The sequence below is a fragment of the Bidens hawaiensis genome, unplaced genomic scaffold (assembly GCF_021521415.1).
Source record: "Bidens hawaiensis isolate Kalapana, Puna unplaced genomic scaffold, B.hawaiensis_p1.1 tig00021192_1, whole genome shotgun sequence".
NCBI classification, from domain to species: Eukaryota; Viridiplantae; Streptophyta; class Magnoliopsida; order Asterales; family Asteraceae; genus Bidens; species Bidens hawaiensis.
Genome location: NW_027493280.1, coordinates 317,430 through 341,120, shown reverse-complemented (window position 1 = coordinate 341,120; position 23,691 = coordinate 317,430). Strand labels below are relative to the sequence as shown.

Here is a 23,691-nt window from a genome sequence, read left to right as displayed (position 1 = left end):
CTAAACCAACATGTATTATAAAGTATTAAGAGAAATTATTTGATAAACTGTGCCTTACACGTCAAGTTAGTTGCCTTGTATTTCAACGCTTTAATTATAAGTTTCCATGTTGTCTCTATAGCTATAAGACAAGTGCTATGTTATAAGCTTTGTGCTTATATACTAACTATTTATATTTCTTATGCAAATTAATATTAATAATCTCGTAATATATTAAAGCCTTTTAAGCTTAAGAAATAAATCACTTCAAATTTTCCAATCATATATCTTGAATATCAAAGTTATATTTGACCAATCGTTTTTTTTATTGGTTGATATGAATATGCATGATTCTTCCCGAAAAATTAAGTATATGAAAAGATATAACAAATATTATAAAGACATAATATTTATATTAAATATATAAAAGAACAATTATTATGAACACAAAAAACTAATGACTAAAGTCTAAAATAGTAGTGCTACTTTTCATGTGTGCCTTTCTTTTGGTCATAATTTATAATGATTCCAATGTTCTTTCACTTTTAGATGGGTTTTTTTTTATAATTATATTTAATTTTTCAATTTTGTACGTTTCTCATTGCTAATAGAAATGTGTATCCCAAGTTGTCATTAATTACTATATTTTATATTTCCATATAACAATCACCCTCTATACTAAGAAAAACAAAATATACTTGGTTTAATAACCGGTAATCAAATATTCAAATTCAAGATTCAAAATTCAAAATATAAATAAAACAAAATTTAAAATTTAAAAGCAGAAAAACAAAATATACTTGGTTTAATAACCGGTAATCAAATATTCAAATTCAAGATTCAAAATTCAAAATATAAATAAAACAAAATTTAAAATTTAAAAGCACATGTTTTAGCCCATGAAACTTTTCTTATGACAATATTCATCTAACTTTACGCTTAGAAGTTTTATGTTTTCTAATTGCGATATAATATTTTATTAGTTGGCCCGATACTCCTAGAACTATCATGCATGTAATGAGTTATTAAAACTTAATATTGAAAACGAGTTAAAAGAAAATTACAAGGGGTTAAATGCAAGATTAATTTAAATTTTATTAATGTTTTAATATTTAAAGTTATCTAGTCTGATTTAAATTTTAATTAACAGAGATAATGTTAATATTAAACTATAATTGAGAGAAGAATTTGAATAGAACCAATGTAGTTTTTCTAATATAAATAGATGATCTATAGTAATTATAAAGTGTGGTTTTTATTCTTAATAATTAATTTTGAGAAGACTAGTGGTGATTTGTCTTAAAATTATCTATGTTGTACGTACTGTTCGATCAAATTAATTCCAGCATGAGTAATATGATCCATGCGAGTATGAATCTGGTATGAAATACGATACGTGTTATTGACATCCCTAGTAAAACTTATAAAAAGTTTATATCAAATAACTTCCGATTTATGGTTTTAGAGTCCAAAAGTTTCCTTAAGGGACTAAATTTGATCAATAGTATACTAAAAGGTAAAAATCGTAAGTTTGATTACGTTGTAAATATATTCCGAATTCACCCCCTACGGTTCCAGTATCGTCATTTATCTTCTGTAATCCGTTTTCTCTCTCTACAAATCTATATATCTATATAAAAGTATACACACATATACGCCTCCACACACAACGCGTGTGCATTCAAAACACTACATATATCCATCCACACAAACACAAATTCAATTCCTTCTTAAAGCAGTAATAACAAAACTTATAAAGTGTGATCGATCGATCGATCGATTGTGTAAGGGTTTATAATAATTTGATTATTAAATTCTTCGTTGAATTATAGTTAGCGATGGAGGTTGGAGTGGATATTTCACCGGACTCTGCCGGAGTGGCGATGGAGTTTCCGGTGGTGGACGGCGCAGGCCTGTCGTCGCCTCCGACTCTGCCGCCGAGGCTTCGCCGGAGACTGACGGAAACGAAGGCGTCTCCGGCGAGTGTTGAAGAAATTGAAGCTAAGCTTCGTGATGCAGATCTTCGTCGACAGGTTGTTTGTTTGTTTTTTTCATTAATCATTTAATCAGTCTAATTATATTAATTGGTGAAGTTGTTAGGTTTTCTTGATTTGATATGAAGAATTTTAAATTATGTGATTAAGTTTACTAATTACTGATGATTATTATGTTTATGATGAAGAAATTTTTTTATTTTTGTTTTTATTTTTATTTTTGTTGTATAAGCTTTCTGTTTGTTGTTGAAGGTTGTCCTAGAGTTAGGTAGGGTAGTTTCTTCAGAATCTTTAACCATGTTGAATTTAATTGATAATCAAACAATTGAGTTTCATGTATTAACTATATTAACCGCCTAAAAGTTGTATTAATCTCTTAATCTTTTCTGTTCTTGGCGTGTGATTCTTTAGGTATTATGTCTTGACTTGCTGATTGTTGTTTTTTTCTTGATTTTGATTGTTTCAGAAATTTGCTGTTTTTTTGTTCTTTTTTTTTTAATTTTTTATTTTGAATGTTTGCAGAAATTTGCTGTTTTTTGTTCTTTTTTTTTCTTGATTTTGATTGTTTGCAGAAATTTGCTTATTGTATTTTTTCGTGATTTTTAATTTTTGAAGAATTTTGCTGATTTTACATATTTTTCCTTGATTTTGATTGTTTACAGAAGTTTTATGAACATTTATCAAGCAAGGCGCGACCAAAGCCGAGAAGTCCTCCACAATCTGGTTATGAGGAAAACCTGGGCCAACGTCTTCAGGCAAAGCTCCTAGCTGCTGAACAGAAAAGGTAATTTTTCTTGAAAAATATTCATCTTGTTTTATTTTAACCAAATGAAACCAACCAAGGCAAAAAATTTTTGTAAGTGACCACCGATCGTGACCCATACCTGTCACTTAGGTGCCAACTAAAGTTGTATTTGGTCCATGTGAGGTTTAGTTATTATCTACTTGCCTGCTATTTGGCAGCTTTTGTTTTGACAATTTTGTTCTTAACTGCTTTCTTAGTGCCTTATATTTAATTTTGGGCAACACGGTTTATTAAACTAGTTTTAATTATCAGATCAAGCATTCTAGCGAAAGCTCAGTTGCGTTTGTCTAAGTTGGACCAATTGAGGCAAGCAGCCAGAACAGGGGTTGAAGTGCGTGTCAAGAAAGAATGTGCAGAGCTAGGGACAAAAGTGGAATCACGTGTTAGGCAAGCAGAAACAAACAGGATGAGAATCTTGAAAGCCTACAAACAAAGAAGAGCAACATTAAGGGAAAGATCATCTCAGTCTCTCACAAGAAGGATCGCCCGAGAAAGCAAGTATAAAGAACGTGTTGGTGCTGCTATTTCTCAAAAGCGCGCAGCAGCCGAGAAGAAAAGATTGGGATTGTTGGAAGCTGACATGGAAAGAGCACATGCTCGGCTTTTACAAGTAAGAAAGGTAGCTAATTTGGTGACTCAGCAACGAGAGATTGAAAGAAGGAGATTAAGAGAGAGTTTGGAAGATAAGTTACAAAGGGTATGTTGGACTTTTGTTTTATTGTCAGCAATATTCATTTTGGAGGTGATATTTTTTACTTATTTTGTAAATTGTGCTTGTATACAGGCAAAGAGGCAAAGAGCAGAATACTTGATGCAGAGAGCAAAGTCACATAATTCTGTAGGTGCTAATTGGACCAAGAAAATGCAGAAGCAAGCTGATGATCTTTCTAGAAAACTAGCAAGGTACATGTGTGGCATACGTATGGTTGTTAGTCTTGTGGCTTTATATATAAAGAATGCTTACTGAACACTTCATTTTCATACATTTGTTAGGTGCTGGAGAAAGTTTCTTAAGAAAAAAACCACCTTTGAATTGGCTAAAAACTACTCTGATTTAAACATAAACGAAGATCATGTAAAGTCAATGCCATTTGAGCAGTTTGCACTTCTGATTGGAACACCATCTACACTCCAGACTACAAAAGCTTTATTTGACCGCCTTGAGATCCGTTACAAAGCTGCAATAAGCACTACATGTGGAATCAATTTTAATGGTCAGAATGACATCGATCACCTCCTTAAACGGGTTGTTTCACCTAAAAGAAGAACCACACCCAGAACCCCTACCCGCACTAGACAAGTAAAGAAACCGGGTCCCACCAGATCAGTCTCAAAGACACCTGTCAAGCTGTCAAGGTACCAAGTCAGAGTGGCATTATGCGCGTACATGATTCTGGGTCATCCTGATGCGGTTTTTAGTGGTCAAGGAGAACGTGAGACTGCTTTAGCGGAGTCAGCCAAGAAGTTTGTTCACGAGTTTGAGTTGTTGATTAATATAATATTACGGAAGTCTGGTGAAGAATCGGGAAACAGGCCCACGTTTAGATCACAGCTGGCGGCTTTTGATTCGGCATGGTGCGCATTCCTGAATAGTTTTGTGGTTTGGAAGGTTAAGGATGCTGAGTCACTAGAGGAGGATTTGGTGCGTGCAGCGTGCCAGATGGAAATCTCTATGATGCAAAAATGTAGGATGACACCTGAAGGAGATAATGGTGCTGATCTTACACATGATATGAAAGCTATTCAGAAACAGGTTAGAATAATATCCTAAATTCTTTCTATCTTTATTACAAGTGGAAAAATTGAGAAAATTTTTGTTAAATAATTGATATGTTGAATGCAGGTTACCGAGGATCAGAAACTGTTAAGGGAAAGAGTGATGCATTTGAGTGGAGATGCAGGAATAGAGCGGATGAAGAACGCGCTTTCCGACACGCGAATTACATACTTTAATGCAATGGAGAATGGTAGTCCAGTTGGATCACAGATTCCACATATACCACCATCTTCATCCTTGCTGGCAACCCCAAATGCTGACTCAGACAAAAGGAACAAAGAGCCTAAGCGTGTAGTTCGTGCCCTATTCAAAGATGATGATTCAAAGCCAATGGTTGCTGCTAGTAATCCTTCTGATGAGATTGTCAGTATGGAGAATGAGTTGATAGTGAATGAATTTGTGCACGGTCAGCAATATTCATCTGCCAATAGATTGAATGGTGCTGTTGAAGACCAAACAGTGGTCAAGGTTAGTCTAATGTCTTTCTTAATGTGTTTCTTTTGTTTGACCAACTGGTGATCAAATAGCTAAGATACCCCTTATGCAGATACGAGAGACGATGGAAAAAGCTTTTTGGGATGGGATAACTGAATCTATACAAGAAGACATTTATGATCGTGTTGTTGAACTAATGAAGGAAGTGAGGGATGAACTTTGTCAAATGGCCCCTCAGAGTTGGAGACAAGAGATTATTGAAGTTATTGATGTGGATATTCTTTCTCAGGTGTTTATTTTTTCAAATATTTACTACTTTACCATTTGTTTAGATTGCTGTAACCGTTGTTGATGTCTTCTCAAAATATGTAGTTGCTGAATTCTGGGAGTTTAGACATGGAGTACCTCGGGAAAATTATGGAGTTTTCGTTGGTGAGTCTACAGAAGCTTTCGGCTCCAGCAAATGAAAGTAATCTTAAAGAAGCTCACCTGAAAGTCTTAACCGAACTAGCTGACATGTGTCGAGCCAATAATTCCAATCACTCACACGCGATAGCATTGGTTAAGGGCTTACGATTTGTCCTGCAGCAGATACAGGTATATATAACCGTTTCATCTTTGTTGAATTGTTTCCCTTTTCATTGATATTACATTACATTAATATTAATATTATTGTGCAGGAGCTGAAGCAAGAAATTAGTAATGTGCGTATTAAGCTCATGGAACCGTTACTTAAAGGGCCTGCTGGCTTGGAATATCTAGAAAAATCATTTACAAAGCGGTTCGGTCCACCATCTGATGCAATGTCTCGTCTTCCATTGACCATGAGGTGGATTTCATCTGTAGGACCCACCTATGATCAAGAGTGGAATGACCACAAACGGTTTCTTTCTCGCTTGCAAGACAATTCACCATCAGAAAAACCCATGCTTCCTTCCACCGCTCTTAGAACTGGTGGAACCAGCTTCCCTAGTGGTTTGAAAACTTCATCCACTCCATCAATAATAGACGCTGCAGGTAAATTTATCGTTTGTATTTATGTTTTTATACAAAAAGTTTGTTAATTTCACTCAAGAAACTGTTTCGGTTCAGATAATCATCAATACGCAGAGTGCAAGGGAGAAAAACGTGATTTGCTAGTGAGGCTCGGTTTGTTAAAACTGGTGAATGATGTTTATGGTGTGACTCAAGATGATTTGCCTGAAACATTGAAGCTTAACTTTGTCCGGCTGAGGATGGTTCAGGCTCAACTTCAGAAGATCATTGTCACTGCTACCAGGTAAGTGGCAATTTTGACCCGTTTACTTACTAAAGTATCGATTTGGGCCGTGTTAATATCTGATAAACTTTGTGTTATTGTGTGCAGCATTCTAGTCCTTAGACAAACACTTGTGGTGGAGCAAATGATATCGAGCCCCCAGGAACTCGAAACCGCAATACAAAAATGTTCAACTGAGCTTTTAAAAGTTCTTGACATGGTAGAGAGTGCGGGTCTTGAGGAGATTATAAAAATTCTGAGCAAAACTGTAGAGGGATTTGACCGAACCAATGATGCTACAAAAAACGAGTCGAGAAGGCTTGTGATGGCAAGAATGTTGAGAAAAAGTGTGCAAGCGGAGGATGCGGTTTTTGTGAAGGTGTCTCGGGCGGTTTATTTGGCTACTAGAGGGGTTGTTCTTGGTGGCAGCGGGGACCGGGGAAGAGAGATGGCGGAGATGGCACTCCGCCAGGTGGGGGCGGCTGTTCTTGCTGATAGGGTGGTGGAAGCTGGGGCGGTGTTGGGGGTGATGGCGAGTGTGACCGAGAGCGTTCATGGGCCGTGGTACGATCGGTTGATTGAGAATGTGTGAGGAGACTACCATTTGACTGTAGGTTGGTTGGTGTGTTTGTATATAAATGTGGCTTGTGTAGTGATTTGGAGACATAATTTATGTAGTGATCTGGAGACATAATTTATGTAGTGATGCCCGTATATGTAGTGGTAAATAGTGTAAGGAGGTTGGTTATGTATAAAGTGGTCACTAAGTTTATGTATGTAAAGGGAATGAGTGAATGAATAAAAGATCTTAATATCTTATTCTAAATTTCATCAATCTTGTTATCATCAATGACCATGTGTATCGTTAGTAGTAGTCGATTTTTTAGGGCTCGACCACATGTAATCACTGTTAAAAGTAGTTGAAGTAATTAACGACGAGTCTTTCAGTAACCTTTCCTTATGGTTTTACGGTTCTTGCAATGTCTTTCCTACATTGAACTTTTTGTTTGAGAAATAAGAATCAGAAAATTGTTTCAAGTTTCGATTCTCTTCTTCTCTTCTTGTTCTTGGAGCTTGACCCGCTCTAAAGATCTCTATTATGCGTGATCTATATGCATCTCACAATAACAATCGTTTTGTTTATTAAATAAAATTCATGTAATTCAAGGTTTGATAAACTAAAATAGCACCATTAAACTATAGTTATCAAAATAAAAGCCCATGTTCCATTTAACTTGTAACATTAAAAGTTAATAAAGTGGAGTAATTTTGTAAGTCTCCGTCATGGGCATTAGCATTGTAGTGTCAAGTGTGTATAGGTTAGATGTTGACTTTTTATCTAGTCAAGAGCGGGTGGCTTGGCAATTAATTCAAAGTTTGAATTACTTGTCGCAACATTTGAAATTAGCAAGCATTTTGCCATCGTTGAATTATTCCAGAAGGTGTTTTTCTTAATGCACAATTAAAGTTGGATGCTTCAAATGGACTAACTACAAGCAACAAACCCCAAGGAAAGCAAACAACGATCGAGGTCATGAATAGACAAACAAAATTCAACCTGGTTTTCTAAACCGTAACCCGTGAACCAAACCATATAACCCCTAAAGTAGATGTGGTAATTTTGACCCATTAGCTTAAGAACAAATTGATTTGGGTTAAATTTCATCTCTATCAACTCAAATTTTGAATATTTACCTGGAAACAATTAGGTCGCGCTTTCAACCACCGAAATCAAACTATTTGAACATATAAATGGACTTTAAATAACTTCACTTTTATAATCATATTCAATGCATTAACTTTTAGGGATTCAACCCAGCTCTACCCATTTTGGCATGTAATAACTTCCCCATTTTGCCGCATAGCATGTAGACAAAACTAGGGTGTCACCTACAAAGAGTAGATCAAAGAAACTTTTGCTTCATAAATCATAACTTAGAAATAACAAACAAATGTTGTTCCATACTTCCATATAGAATACATAATAAATATAAACTACACATAACTCTTGTAATGTTACCGAAAAGGTAACACTCTTCATCCATGATGCATCAAGTTGATTCCTGATCCTCATCATCAAGATAAAGAGCGGGCGGAGCAGGTGTAGCGTGGGACCCCTTCCACACTGACTTCTCTGAACAAGCAGGGCTCGAAACGAAATCAAAGACGGCCATCGGATTCCCTGTTGAACTACTGTTACTGTGATTATTAATGTTGCAACTGTAGTATTCATTGAGGGTAGTCTCAATGGTTTCCAGTACTTTATCCCCATATTCGCTTACTTTTGCCCTGTAACATAACTCACCTTGTTATTAGCATTTCTAACACATAAATGATTAACATTAACTTAGGAACTAATCATATTTCAGTAACATTAAACTTAAATGTAACATTAATTGTCATTCATACATTATCTAAAAGCAGTTGAATTAATGTTAAGATTCTATATTAATTAGATTATTTAGGTTTCTTTATATAATTGTAATAGCAACCCTTGAAACCATGCTCCCCAATTTGTTTGATTCAAAATAATCGTTGTATGACACACCCCGACCCGACGCGTTAGCAAACCCGCCCAACCGACCCATTTTGCCACATCAAACTCAATTTTGGAACCATGAAGACTACTTACTTGCCAATGCCATTAATCTCAAGAAGCTCTTCTTTAGTTCTGGGAATCCTTTTGCTGATATGTTGCAGGGTAGCATTGCTTAAACATTAAAACAAAGCAAGCAGCCTATGAGGACACTACAATAATTATATAATAATAACAATAACAGAAACTCACCTAAATATATGGTATGCCATGACTCCTTCCCCAGCATCCTTAAGAAGGAGAGTTCGAAGTGTCTTCAAAGCCGAGAATAATTTTTCATAAAGATTCTACATAAATGAATATGGTTATTGTTAGAAGTGAAATCTTGACCCGTTATTTATAAACGGTTAAACTCAGATTACTTAAAATTTAGCAGCATACCAAGTCTACTGCTGGTTGAGTTTGAGCAGGAGTATCTACACATGGAGGACTTTGTTTGGATGCTGTCAGCAACCCCTTTGCAGGAGTAGTTGTGTTATTTTTACTAGATTTAGATACTTTAACCACACAAGGAAACCTACAAAGAACATCCTGCAGTTAAATGTTAACTGATCCAAAAAACATGACAAAAAGAAATATGAAGTACCTTAAAATTATGGTCTGTGTGCCTCCAAGTAAATTAGAAGCCTTCTTTTCATTTACCTAAAACACAATTAAGGAAAAACCACCGACTGTCAGTTTACGAAAGATGATAATTTTTATAAAACTAGGGAATTAGAGTATTGAAAACCTTACTTTAAGGATTGATGAAACGCATCCATAATACTCATTTCTTTTAACATCCTCTATAAGAATCTCCTCAACAACAAGATGACGCAAGACACGTAAAGCTTCTCCTTTTGCGAGACTTTTTCCCGCACCATGTAAACTTAAGGTATTGTGTTCATACTTTTTTACCTGCATTTTAATGTTTGTCAAGTGACCAAATTTGCAAATCACAAAAGATTTAAAAAATGTTAATGGCTTCAGAAAATATTACAATTTGACTCAAAGAACCTCTGTAGACTTCCAAGATATGAGATGCTGAGAATTGTTGACCCACAGATTTCACCAATTCAACCTGAAAACAATCATAATTACTATTAATCAATTTTTTCAAATATATAGATTACTATTATAATAACAGAAAACAAATTCTAGAAGATCATTACCAAATGCTTTGCTATCTCAGTAACATCCTTGTCTACGAGGTTTTGGGCCTTTAAACAGTTATCACAAGTTTTCCTGCAGCTGGCCGGGTCAAACTTTTCTCCAAAATGAATAAGTTGTAGAAAACGTCGACATTCAACATCATTCTCACAGTAACTGACCTGAAGTAATTAAGGAAAAAAGTTGGTTATAAGTTATACATTAATAATAGTTTAATACTACCCTGCTAATATCAAAGTTTAAACAATAATATTAAACGTACCATGCGCAAAAGGTTCTCAGTATTAGTTTCCAGTACCCTTCCAGAATTTACATTACAGTTTTGCTCCATTAGTCCATGACTAAGCATATGCTTGACCAGAATCTTCAAATGTAGCAACGTAATAACACAAATTGTAAATTCAAGTAAAAAAGTATCAATAAACTAATGATGTGATTAATGACTTACATAATCACTATAACCATAATACAACACACAAGAAGAACGCTGCCCATCTCTACCCGCACGCCCACATTCCTGTTTTATAAAAAAAATGCCAATTAATTGACTAAATTATTTAAAATCAAGGAATGGCAATCTGATTAGAAAATATACCTGGTGGTACCCCTCAAGGGATTTAGGAAGAGAATGATGAATGACAAACCGAACATCCGGCTTATTAATACCTAATTAAAAACATGTTATGGCATTATTAATCATCTACTAAGCAACCAAAAGACTAGATCATCATAGCTCATACCCATTCCAAAAGCCACAGTTGCACATATAATATTTATTTCATCTTTACTCCACATCTTTTGAACTGCTGCACGTTTATCAGGGTCCATACTGCCATGATAATAGGCAGTCTTGAGCCCAAATTGCTAAGAAAAATAATAAATATATTCATCCATTAAGTAAATTTAACATTTCTAATTACAAATTAAGAGAAATCCCACACGGATACAAGAATGAACCTGTAAATTTTCAGCTACTTTTTCACAATCCTTTTTTGAAAGACAATAAATGATTCCACATTCATCAAAATGATTGTCCTTTATGAACTTGTAAATATCCTCCACACATTGTTTTGTCTTGGGGATAACTGAATACCTGTAATATTGGCATGTTTAGAAGGTCAACACTAATAACAGCCCACTGTACCTAATGTCAACTCATACCTTAAATTTGGACGGTTGAAACTTTGTCGAAAAACAATACAGTCAACAAGACCAAGAGCCTGAACAACATCTTCTTTGACACTCGTTGTTGCAGTAGCAGTTAATGCCAACACAGGTATGTTTGGAAACTTTTGCTTCAAGATACCGACACTCTATACAAAATTACAAAGTACCATTTATTAATAAAGATATAATCAACTCCAAAACCATAAATGCTTAAACAATATATAATAAATACCTGGTAATCTGGTCTGAAATCGTGTCCCCATTGGCTAACACAATGAGCTTCATCAATCACAATTCTATCTAGTAATTCTCGTGCATATAAGTTTTCCAATTGACGTAACAAAGCATCACTTCTGTATTCACATTATTAAATCATTAATAACTTGGCAACATGTGCGTGAACAAAATTTATAATATCAGAATAATAATAATAATATTAATAATAATAATAATAAGCTATTAAACACAAACTTTGCTATTTTTTCAGGGGTGACATATAACAGTTTGTAACAACAACGTCCCGAGCATAGTTCTCTGAGAATTTCTTGTTGCTCTGTCCATTCCATATTTCCACTTAAGTAAGTAGCATATATGTTTGCCTATAGTGTAATCAAACTTGAAAACTCAGTATGAGGAATCCAATGCAGATGAATATGGAAATGTTTATAGAAGTTAGAAAACCAAATAATAAAAGATACCTGCAATAAATGCATTATTTGATCTTGGATAAGAGAAACAAGTGGTGAGATTACAATAGTCACGCCTGGAGAAATTAGAGCAGGTAGCTGCAAGAAAGTGTACAAAGACACATTCAAATGCACTTCATTAGACAAATTTAAAAAGTTAATTGCGTATAACTTGTATTATTTGTTAACCAATCAGTATATGCATACAAGCATCAAAAATCAACAGAAAATAGTATGATGTACCTGATATGTGAGGCTTTTTCCTCCACCGGTTGGCATCAAGACAAAAACATCATGTTTACTCATTGTGGCATTAATCACCTCTCTTTGGTTGGGACGAAAAGAATGATTCCCAAACACTTTCTTGTTATTAACCTGAAATCAATTGGTCAAAACAGGTAAGTTGACCTGAAACAATATTTTCCTATAAAATTTATACTTTTCACTTGATAATAATAATACACGTAGCAAATCACTTTAGATCAACTTTTAACCATTTTTTTCTAAAGCAACCCAGTTAAAAGTAATCGGGTCCATTGAAAAAGTCAAAACGATGAAAATGTTACAAACCTCCAACTTTTTGGTCCATGGAAAATCTCTCTTGCTCCATTTCTCATCGTCTGAACCTTCAATATAATTAACTTCAGCATATTTACGGATATAATCCCTCTCAACGGGAGCTGAGAAATCACCAAAGTTACCCATAGAGTAGCATGGTAATGCTAAGGGGTCCCCCTTATTATCCTCGTTGGTTTTGGTATGCATGTAAAACTGATCATCAAGTCTAACAGGATCAATCCTTGAAGAATATGTTAAAGGAGTTGCATACTGTAAAGCTCTAGCGGTTGTAACTGTATATGCAGAAAAGTTTGATTTGCATTCTTCATTATCCATCATAAGATATTTCTCAAGTTGTTTGATTTGCTTATTCAACTGAAGCCTATCGTAACGAAGCTGTTCTATTTGATCTGAATTCAATTCATCAACATTATCAAGGAGATCATTTGATATGGAAATTAGCATATCCTTCATAATTTGCAAATGAGTTGCAGCTTCTGGGCAGGCTCCTAGCTGAAACGAATTCAGAAATTAGTTCTAGAACCTTCCTTATAATAATATGACGACATGAATTTGGTTATATAAAGTTTTAGATTACATGCCTTAAAACCATGACCACATTCCACACATAGTTCTTGAGGCAAACTTTTATCCTCACATGTTGTAGTACAGTTACTTGCAGTTGGGGTGAAAGGTGGAAACTTTGAGATCGATGGTCGTGGCGTGCAAATTGAAATTGACTGGAAGCTGTCTGCAATCATTTGATCCACATCAAGATTCTGCAATTTTAAATAATTAAAACTATTACAAAGATATTATTGCACATGGATTAAAAACTCAAGGTTTATGTTTCATAGTATCCTTACTACATTCATGTCCCTTCCAGCTTTAGCAACAGAAGTGGTAACTGTTTCTGATGGCTCGGTCACAAGCCCATGATTACTATTTTTGATATTAGCATCATCCAAATTTTGATCTATCAGGAAAGATTCTGTAAATTTGTTATTTGCATCAGAAGAGCATTGTTCAGTAGCTGTTTCAGAATCTTGAAAAGAGGCTGTATCCCCATCCTTTGCCACTGGCCGGCTTTTACCAAGACTTACATAACTTCTAGAAGACAACTTTAGGTTGGAAAGAGCTTGCCAAGCCTGTCAAAAGCCTATATGTTTAGAAATTTCCATTTTATAAGAAAGTATATCATAAAAATTGACCATCTAATGGTTTTTGAAGAGTAAGAGATCAAATATTGTGTTACCTTGTCAACTTGTGAACTGTGTGTGTCATTTTTACCGTTCTGAAATTTACAAGAGAATGAACTGGAACAAAGAAATGAAAGGTAAAATCTCAAACTTAATATATTCACGCAAGGAAATAATATAAAGCTTCTTAAAGGAACTATTTTGCCTAGCGCATTATATTACAGAGCAATTAAGTGCTTTGAAACATGAATAATCTACAGGGACGAAAAATCATGTTAACCAAATTAAGTGCTTGTTTACATCTCGGTTTGAACATACCTTGCAGTTGCAGCCATTTCATCTGCAACCGATTCCTTGTGTGGTGTCAAAGAGAAAAGAAAGTTACATTTCAATATTTTGTCTTGTAAATTGGCATGTTGACCCCAGTTACTTCTCATTGGCTTGTTAGCATCTCCACCACAGCTGCTTCTACCAAAAAATATCATCCGAAAAAACAAGCATTAAACTTAATCCTAAATTAATAAACGAAGAAGAAAAGAACTAGGGCTACTTTTCTAACCTCACAAGTGTTTCTTCTAGGTCACTCATTGATATGTTCATCTACCAATAAGTGACTTCTTCCTGCAAATAAATATACACACATCAAAAGCCATTATAGACTTATAGTAGATCACATTCAATACCAATATGAAACATCAAAAGATCACAGGAACAGCCAAAATAAAAAAAAATTGCAAGGCACATGATCAATAAACACTTAATTATTGCAAAAGAAAACCGACTCAAAAACTCGTTACAGGAACTCTCTATTGATCATTCATCCAAAGCCTCTACCCAAACCCTATATTTAATTTATAAATCTAACCCTAACTTGGTGACCAAGACATTACCGTACTAATCATATTAGTTTAGCGACTTGTCAACTTAGATCCTTCCATAATCACCGACTTGTAAATACGGTCCGGAGTTACCATTTACCAACAAATTTCACTAGTAAACAGATCAATCTAAGTCTAGAGATTATAAGCCCTAAGCAAATAGCTTGCAATCTGATTCAATTTTAGAACTCATAATTTAGGTCTAGTGATTAATTAAACGCCTTAACCAAATTGTGCATTTCATAATGTAATAAGAAAAGATAAACCTAATTATCAGAAACACTCATCAGTTACGTAAATCCCCAAAAGTAATTTAGTGTGGTAAATAAAGACCTAGTTCATAATCGAAGATGAATTGAATGTAAATGTAAATGTAATTAAGAAGCTACCGTGATGTGTATGAAATTAATTAATGGATAGCAACTGTATACGGCATCGGTGACGGTGGTGGCGTTGCCGGAGGAGAGCTTTATTGAAGAGAAAAGAAAGAGTGTGGCGGGATGAAACCTTGTTATTTAAATATTTGAAATATATATATATATATATATATATATGTTGGAGCAATATATAATTACACTAAAAAACATTACAATGTTTAATTAAATAATATTTTTTTATACCTTTTTTATTACAATTTTTTATCTCCATCCTATAATTTATAAAAAAATCACCACATTTTCTCCAAATTTACAAAAAATCACTACATTTTCTCTCTCCACCCTATAATTTACACTCACAACCCCACCCTATAATTTACAAACCCTTCTTACATAATTTTAAGAGATGGGTTGGGAATGCTCTAAATAGTATCTACTCTAAACTTATACATCCTCGTATAGCTTATGATACAAAAATAAAATAAATGCTCAAAATAGTATTATTGTTTGTATAATTTATAAAGTAGCGTTCAAAATAAAACAGAACTCATATATATGATACAAAATAATAAATGTTCAAAATATATTCACACTCTTATATATAATACCAAAAAGTAAAATAATAGCCACACTCGTGTAAGTTATGATACAAAAAATAGTTTATTTAGGAAAAATGTTGAGGTTGCACGTACTAAGATTGTTATGTGGGCTGATGATATTCTTGGGCTTGCACCAACATCCCATATTGGAGCATCAAGTCTACAACAATAAATTAATACAAACTGACGCATCATCGATACATTGTGTTCTAATTTTTTTTTTGTTAAAAATTTTCACTTTCTTCCACAACAACAAATCTCTAAAACCTTATTAAAACTATATATATATATATATATATATATATATATGTATATAGGGTTAGGTTATAATATGAAGTATATTTTTTGTAAGAATGATAAGAAGTAATCTTGTCCATTGATTTTGAATATGAAGGGTTGAGATTAGTTTAGGGGGAAATCAAGTGTGAACACAAGGTAAAAGACATAAAAGAAATAACACATTTGTTAACTTTCTCTCTCCACATGTAAGGCACATGTCAAATTCCCCCATCATTTTAAAACGTCAATAGCTTTTTTTTTACGACGTTTTTATTGAAAAACAAATTCACTATAATAACGAGTATCTTTTTATCTTTTATATAAGTACCATATTGTAATATAAAAATAAAAAAAAAATTAGTGGGTTTTTTACAAATTGTGTTATACAATAGTATTTTTTATTGTGTTTTTTTTTCATTGTGTTTTTTCCATTATGTTATTTACATTGTGTCATACAATTGTGTTTTTATCATTGTGTTTTTTTTAATAGTGTATTTTTCCATTGTGTTTTTTTCATTGTGTTTTTCATAGTGTTTTTTCGAACTTTTCCAGCGAGGTGGTGGCGGTGGAGTGGTGGTGGTTGTAAGAGATGAGTGAAGATGTAATTGGGTTTTTGAAATTAATTTAAGTGGGTTTTGAGATTAAAGTAAATGGGTTTTGATATTAAATTATTAGACTAAAATACCCTTCTTCCTGACTTTATCCACAAACTTGACTCCACAACATGAAGTTTGTGACCCCTTTGTCTATGTGTGATGTCACCTAAATCCATACCTTCGGATACGAAGCTTGTTATGAATACTCTAAACACAATGTATAATACTATGTAATAATATAAAAACAATACTAATTATTATTATTATAACGGTTTATCTAAGTTTAATTTGCGTACTTTCATAACTTTTTTTAACCTTGAACCTTTTCCAAAATGTCACATTTCAACGTCAAACTTCTTGCTAATAATTTTCTTATTGTTTGGCTAGATTCAAAAGAAGTTGTGAAGTGATTGTTTTTGTATCTGTCTATTATATCCTTGAAAAACTATTTCATTGTAAATGATTTGTGAAAATCGAAAAGGATTTTAACTCCATTTCCGTTCGTGAATTGTGGTTTGAAATATTTCCATTATTTATATTCATGGTTGTTTCTTTCTTTACCGGATTAATAGTGGGTTTTATCCTAAGAAATTATTTGATCGTATTGGTGGTTTTTCATTATCTATGATCATGTTGCTTTGAGTGGACATTTATGTTGAATCTTGGTGGTTTTTCATTATCTATGATCTTGTTGCTTTGACTGGACATTTATGTTGAATCTTTATTCCTATATGGACTAGAGACTTAAGAGTGAGTGGTGGATTCTGGTCAGTTGTTTGTATTTTCTTTATTGGGATTTTTATATATTTTCTCTTACTTAACACCCTTAATTACATATTTCCTCACACCTAAAAAGCAATTACATATTTTCTCTTTTCATGTCAAATTATCAAGTTACTCATATCTCTTACCATTAATAAATCAATTAAAAAACAAAGTTATATTAATAATTATAGAGATAAACCCACGCCATCAAATCATCTTCTCCAACCTACTTCCGGCAAGCTCGATTTTTCCGGCAAGCTTCTGGTCATCTCATCACCACCATAAATGAATACCACTACTTTTTCCCTCAGAATCCCGCCGCTCATGTACACTTTTTGATTATACTAGAGTTATTTTTGTTGTAAAAAAAATTTTAATCCAAAACTTTTATATTGACTATTGATTAAAAAGTTCGATGTCAATTGGTTTATTAGTGTTCCATATGTTAGTTTTTACATCGACTCGGTTTGGATTGAACTTGAGTAGATATGTAATTGATGTTTTAAGGAAGCGGATATATGTAAATATGTGTGATTTAGGGAAGGAAAAAATGTAATTGATTTTTAAAGAATAGGTAAATATGTAATAAGGCAACTTGTTGATTGTTGGTTCTTTAAATTTTGTCCCAAACGATTATATTATAGTTAAATCAATTCTTCATCACCACTTGGATTTTAATCACTCTAATTTCTAAAGCCATTTTTATTATTAAAGAAGCAAATATTCTAAGTTTTAAGAAAAAACTCATACTCAATAAAAAAGGTTTTTTTGGTTGAAGTAGTTTGAATCTTTTAGGTTATGAGAAAATGCTTAAAGTTAAAAGCTCATACTAGTAGTGCTTAAAAAACTACAAGGCTGCTATTAGCGTTTAAAAAGGGGATTACTCCATATAATAATAACCAAGTTTTAAAGTTGTTCTAATAAGGTCAGTGGAAAAATCTTTTGTTCCAATCAGATAATTGAAGTTTCTTTTTTGTTCCAATCCTAAATATTTTATATGAATAGCAAGTAATCTAGGTTTTTTTTTCTTAATATTTTGACTTTGCATAATAACTTTTAAATGTTGGGAAAATTAGTAAAAATGAGAAATATAATTTTAAAATTCCAAAAAAATGCAAAAAAAAAAAAAAATTCGAAAAATTGCAAAAATATTAAAAAGAAACAAAGGTAATGGCTATATTTTTATCTTTTTGTTATATTGTTTTGAATTTTAATAGACTTTTGGAGTTATAACTTTTTACACAACCTGATGTTATAATTTTAATAGACTTTTAGAGTTATAATTTTTGAAACAAAAATTGCACGACCTGATATTATAACTTTTGCAAATTTTTTAAATTTTCGCAATTTATTGCAATTTTTTGATTTTTTTTTTTTGCAATGTTTTAGAATTTTAAAATTATATTTCACATTTTTTACTAATTTTCCCAACCTTGAAAAGTTATTATGCAAAGTCAAAATATTAAAAAATATATATAAATAAAGAAAACCTAGATTACCTAATATGCAGGTAAAATATATAATATTGAAACAAAAAAGAAACTTCAATTACCTGATTAAAACAAAATATTTTTTCAGTGACCTGATTGAAACAACTTTAAAACTTGGTTACTATTATACGGAGTAAATCCTTTAAAAAAAGCTACAGGTTTTTAGTATTTAAAATTTTACAAGTTTGGTACTTGAAATTCCATAAGCTTTTGCTAATGTGTATAATAGTTATGCATTTAACCCTTATTCAAAACCAACGTAACATCTCGGATTTTTTGTATTTGTTTAAAACGATTCGAGAATGTAATTCGGATCTTTCAAACTATTTAAAACTTGTATTTATTGGTATTAGGGCTGGCAATTCGTGTCTTAACAGGTTTAACAGGTATGAAGCGACGCGCAAAACAAAAGTATAAAACATGAATACGACTTGTTTAACTACTTTATATGTCATGACTATAAGACAGTTTTAAGTTCCATGTACCAATAAGGGAATATAATGGAGCATAGCCTACTAATTTCAATTATTTAAGAAAATTAAAAAATCACATACCGCACTTTTTTGCTTAACAGGTCTTATCGTGTATTTAACAGGTGCCCAATTGCCAGCCCTAATTGGTATTTACATTGGTTTAACTTATTTTATAGTTTCATAACTTTTAATCATGCCAAATAGTCATTAACAACCTTTAAAATCGCTTAAAACGGCTAGAAATCGCATTTTCGGAAACTACAGTAACTAATTTTGCCAATTCTTTCCTATTTTCGATTAATTTAACGAAACTTAAGCTCCAAGAAATGCTATTACATATCCCAAGACGTTTTCTTGTTGTCCAACTCGATATCCCTATGTTATTATACCCGATTTTGTCATTAATTGATTATTCGGTTTCCTAAAATAACTATTTCCTAATAAACAAGTTTTAACCCTTGATATTTAAGCTAGACATATCATAAAACCCTAAATTATTAGTTCAATACTAGCCACCATATCTAAAATCCATGAAATTCCCCTTTCCCCATTGTCGGTTTCTTCAATTTCTTTAAGTTTTTCAAGCTTTCGTTGACTTTAAAGCTTTAAGACCATTTGACCTCGATTATCTCTTGTTCCATTCATCGTTCGGGTAAGTTTTCTTCTTCAATATTATATATTTTTATCCGTAGAAAAAAAAGCCTTCAATAAATTTTACCGATTGAGGAAGTTTCAGTGGTCAATTGCTTTCGAACCCGTTTAAGGGCATACTGGTCAACAACTTTGACAAATAGATTTCTAATAATTCTGGTCATAACCGGCTTTCGGTCCAGAAGACTTTTATTTTCATATCGATATTTTAAGGCTACTGACCAAAACCCGACTTCCGAATCGCTGTTCGAATTCTGGTCAGTACTAGCTCACTTAAACGTTTAATTTAACATAACCGGAGATCTAGACGTTCGTTTGGAACGATTCAAGCGGCAAGGAGTTCGTTTTTACTCATGTTTTCATATCTCAAAGTTTTAGGTTCAGTTAGTTTGTTTCGTTTGACGCGTTAATAGACGACTCGCTTAAATACTAACTTGTTTATCGTTATCATTATACACTTGCCTTCGGTTTAAGGTGAGTTTGATCATTCCCCTTTTTATCTACTGTTTTCAAAAGTTTTTGGTACATATGCGTACTTATTATATTTTTATATCATATATATACACAGACTCGCAAACATAATTATTGTGTGTATGTCAATTAAATGTTAAATGCTATTTGCTCATGTGTTTATTTTATCGCATTCGGAGAGGTCCAACATATTCTCATTATAGTATGATCATACGGTCGTCGTAGTAACCGGAGCCCGATTATCTTGGCGAAGGTAAACCGACAATCTCAGTCATTGTAGCCAATGCCCAATTCGTTTGGCAACGGTTTAATGGCACACTAGCATGTCTATGGTTTGTTATGGTTTGATTGATTACTACTCACATATGTTTGTTTGCGCGTTTAACATTATCATATATTATATACATATTATTGTTAGTGTCAAAATTGGTGATCATCTCACTCAACATGTATTGTTGACAAACTTTGTTATTTTCTACGTATATGCAGGTTCTTTTTGAATTGAAGTTTGACGTGAAAAATACACCTAGACAAGACCTTATGATTCAATGAAGAAAATCAGTATTTAAGTTCATATTGGATTATATTTACTTATTTGAATTGTTTGTATTATTTGTAATTTGTGTGTACTATTTGAAAATAAAATAATTAAATAGATATTGTCATTTATATTCATGATAGTATCTTCGAGCTGTGAGCAATCGGATCACGCCCCGACATTTCCGCTTTAGGTTGGGGTGTAACAACCAACTAACCCCATGACTTTTTAAATGGCCATAACTTTTTCACACGTTAACATTTAAAAAAAATATATATATCATAAAAACAAACATTTTATTTTCTTTAATTTGAGTATGGTATTGTTATACTTATTTAACTTTAAAAAATCAACATATTATGTGATTACCGGTTAGGATCGGCAACAAGTCGAGTCAGGCGAGTTCGAGTTATGTGTAAGACCAAATTAGGGTGGAAGGAGTTGATGCAAAAGGGGTTAATTTAGTTCGGTTCGTCTTGGTACAGTTTTGAGTCAAAAGGGGTCGGGTCATAACAGGTTTCAGATTAGAACAATGTCAAACGGGATTCGGATCAAAACGGTTGGTTTAAAAAAATTATCTATTTGAAAATGTTGTATATTTCAGCTTTAATTCTTGATTTTCGCCACTGGTTACACACTTACACGAATTACACGTCTACATTCAGGTTATGTGTGCAATGTCATCAGGTGAATCATGTAGCGACACTGATTATATGGTTGGTGTCAGGTTGCACGCTCACCCCACCACACCGCGCGAGTACCCAGCTAGTTTTATTAAAAGTTCCAACTATTATGCTAAACACCTAAATATTTTAAAAAAAACTTCAGCTAACAGCTACCATTTTCCAGCCACCAACTACCAGCCACTAGCTTTCAGCCAACAGCTAGTTTGCCAAACATACCCAACCTTTTACAAGTGTAACGGTTCAAATAACCAAAATTATAAATTTTCATTTTTTTCTGGTACCAAAATAAAGATTAATACAACTTTTTAGTTGTTCTAATACATTTCATTCTCATTTATCTTTAAATAAAATTAAATTCCATAACTTAAGCAAATGCGGTAGTCCCAAATTACACTCAAAACTTATTTCAAGCTTAGAAGATTAAAGTTCGACGTTATATTATATATCCTGTTCATTTTTCTCAAAATTACGATGATATATGGGGTGTTAAAATTGTAAAAGCTCATGTTAAAAATAGTGAAGAGATCGATACTGTACCGAAAATTCCGGTCCCGAAAATCATAAATTCGGGAAATATCGCTTAGCACATCATAAATTCGGTACCGGTATTAAAGGTAAAAAATTCGGGAAATACCGGTACCGGTCCCGAAACTAAAAACTTTGGTATCGATTCGGTACCAACGGTACCAAATCGGTATAGATTTCGGTACCGGTACCAAATTTGTCCATCTATAGTTAAAAATAACCAATGCATGTGCTATTGTCCATAATATATTTTTTAATATCTTCCAATCAAATTACATTAATGGCGTGTTTCAATACGTTTACAATTTTACATTATGATTGGCTTCTTTTAAGAAACTAATATAATATTGTCATGTTGTAGCTTATGTTATAAAATAAAGTGTCTAAACTTTGCTTTTATATTTAACTTATTCATTTGATTAACTATGAAGCAGAATGAATAAAACAATTCAGAAAAGTTTGAACTCAAAAAAATTATTTTTTCTAAAAAGCCTTGGATCTTTTAGTCGCTTTAGGCCACTAATATGCTAAGCGTAGTCTATTAATTTATTAATTAAACCATGCTAATCTAGACACTAAGTAATAATTATAGACTTTTAAACTTAACTTAAAGTACTAACCGACAAGTGTACCGGTCGACTCTAGTACAATTAAGTAAGTCCGAATATTGAACCCACAGACTCTTTAAATTACGTTAAAAAGCTAACTAGACTCAACTGACTGACACGACTATATATTTTATCTTTATTAAGGGGGTTTTACTAAAATACTAAATTAGGATGATAAACAAGAAAAGAATTCATGGTGAACATCATAAGAAATACATAAAACGAGAGAATTAGGATGATAAAACCCATGGTTTTCGATCCAGATTTATAAGCGCTTCGCCCAGTGATTCATAACCTTCAAAACTTGCAATCATAAGCTCCAAGACTCTCCAAAATCGACCGGTTATTGTGTATTGAATTTAGGGCTGTTATAATGATCATTATATAGTGATTAGAGGCTCAAAACCCTTCAAACGAACAGAACTTTATGGAAAAACGGGCTTTCTGCATCGCGCAAGGAGCAAAACTGACCAGCTCACATGACGCCATGTCGAAAAACACCAAAAACGGGCATATATAGGCACGTGCGTCGCTCGACGTACTTTGGTAGGCTGGTCGCGTGATGCGGCCTACTCCTATCGGTCCAATTCTTGCGTCGATCCGGTCCAGTTCATTCCTGGTTCTTCCGCTTCTTGGTTTTTACTCGTTTTAGTTCTTTTCAGCCGTGTTTAAGTCCCAAGTACACGAAACAAATAAGTTACCAATATACTAGTCCAAAACGAAAACAAACTAAAAATAATTAAAAAAAAAATGATACATATTATACAAAGGAAATCATGTGTATTTAGCACTATATCAGCCACCAAAATGGCTTATTCACCTGTGGTTGACTGTGTGTGATATCATGTGTATTTATACTAGAAATTGTTAGGGCATGCGTAATGGGGCTTCATCCCCCACATTTTTGCACCCAAACCACTCGAACACCACTGGCAACGACATTGGGGGCATATGTGTGGACCCCATTTACTTCACCAACCAATAATAAACCCCTGTTTCATCTTTTTATTTATTTTATTAATTTAAATATAATTACAAAGGCTTTCAACTATTACACATAAAACTATAAAAAGCCATGGCGTTGGTGTAGAGAAAAATGACTGTTTTCAGTCTCTCCACTGCGATGCCCTTAAATTTCGCTATCATGATGAT

At 33.2% G+C, this 23,691-nt stretch overlaps 1 protein-coding gene and 1 pseudogene across 2 annotated transcripts; one reads left to right on the top strand and one right to left on the bottom strand.

Moving 5' to 3' along the window:
• Positions 1-1,806: 1,806 nt before the first annotated feature.
• On the top strand, positions 1,807-7,045 carry LOC143563012 (uncharacterized). Its single transcript, XM_077050663.1, has 11 exons — positions 1,807-2,012; positions 2,636-2,757; positions 3,031-3,475; positions 3,563-3,681; positions 3,772-4,531; positions 4,622-5,023; positions 5,103-5,279; positions 5,363-5,587; positions 5,671-6,007; positions 6,083-6,269; positions 6,357-7,045. The coding sequence occupies exons 1-11, from the start codon at positions 1,818-1,820 to the stop codon at positions 6,838-6,840; spliced, it is 3,453 nt and encodes a 1,150-aa protein (XP_076906778.1). The 5' UTR covers positions 1,807-1,817; the 3' UTR covers positions 6,841-7,045.
• A 1,254-nt stretch (positions 7,046-8,299) lies between these two features.
• LOC143563003 (ATP-dependent DNA helicase Q-like 4A) lies at positions 8,300-14,225 on the bottom strand (annotated as a pseudogene). The gene is made up of 24 exons (XR_013140587.1): positions 14,163-14,225; positions 13,922-14,071; positions 13,660-13,720; positions 13,271-13,552; positions 13,003-13,183; positions 12,417-12,913; positions 12,090-12,221; positions 11,859-11,945; positions 11,632-11,759; positions 11,393-11,513; positions 11,155-11,306; positions 10,951-11,086; positions 10,734-10,857; positions 10,589-10,659; positions 10,442-10,510; positions 10,256-10,357; positions 9,996-10,154; positions 9,824-9,904; positions 9,580-9,741; positions 9,431-9,486; positions 9,226-9,361; positions 9,037-9,131; positions 8,881-8,958; positions 8,300-8,537 (listed from the first exon to the last, which is right to left on the bottom strand). The product of XR_013140587.1 is annotated as an ATP-dependent DNA helicase Q-like 4A (transcript).
• Positions 14,226-23,691: the final 9,466 nt, after the last annotated feature.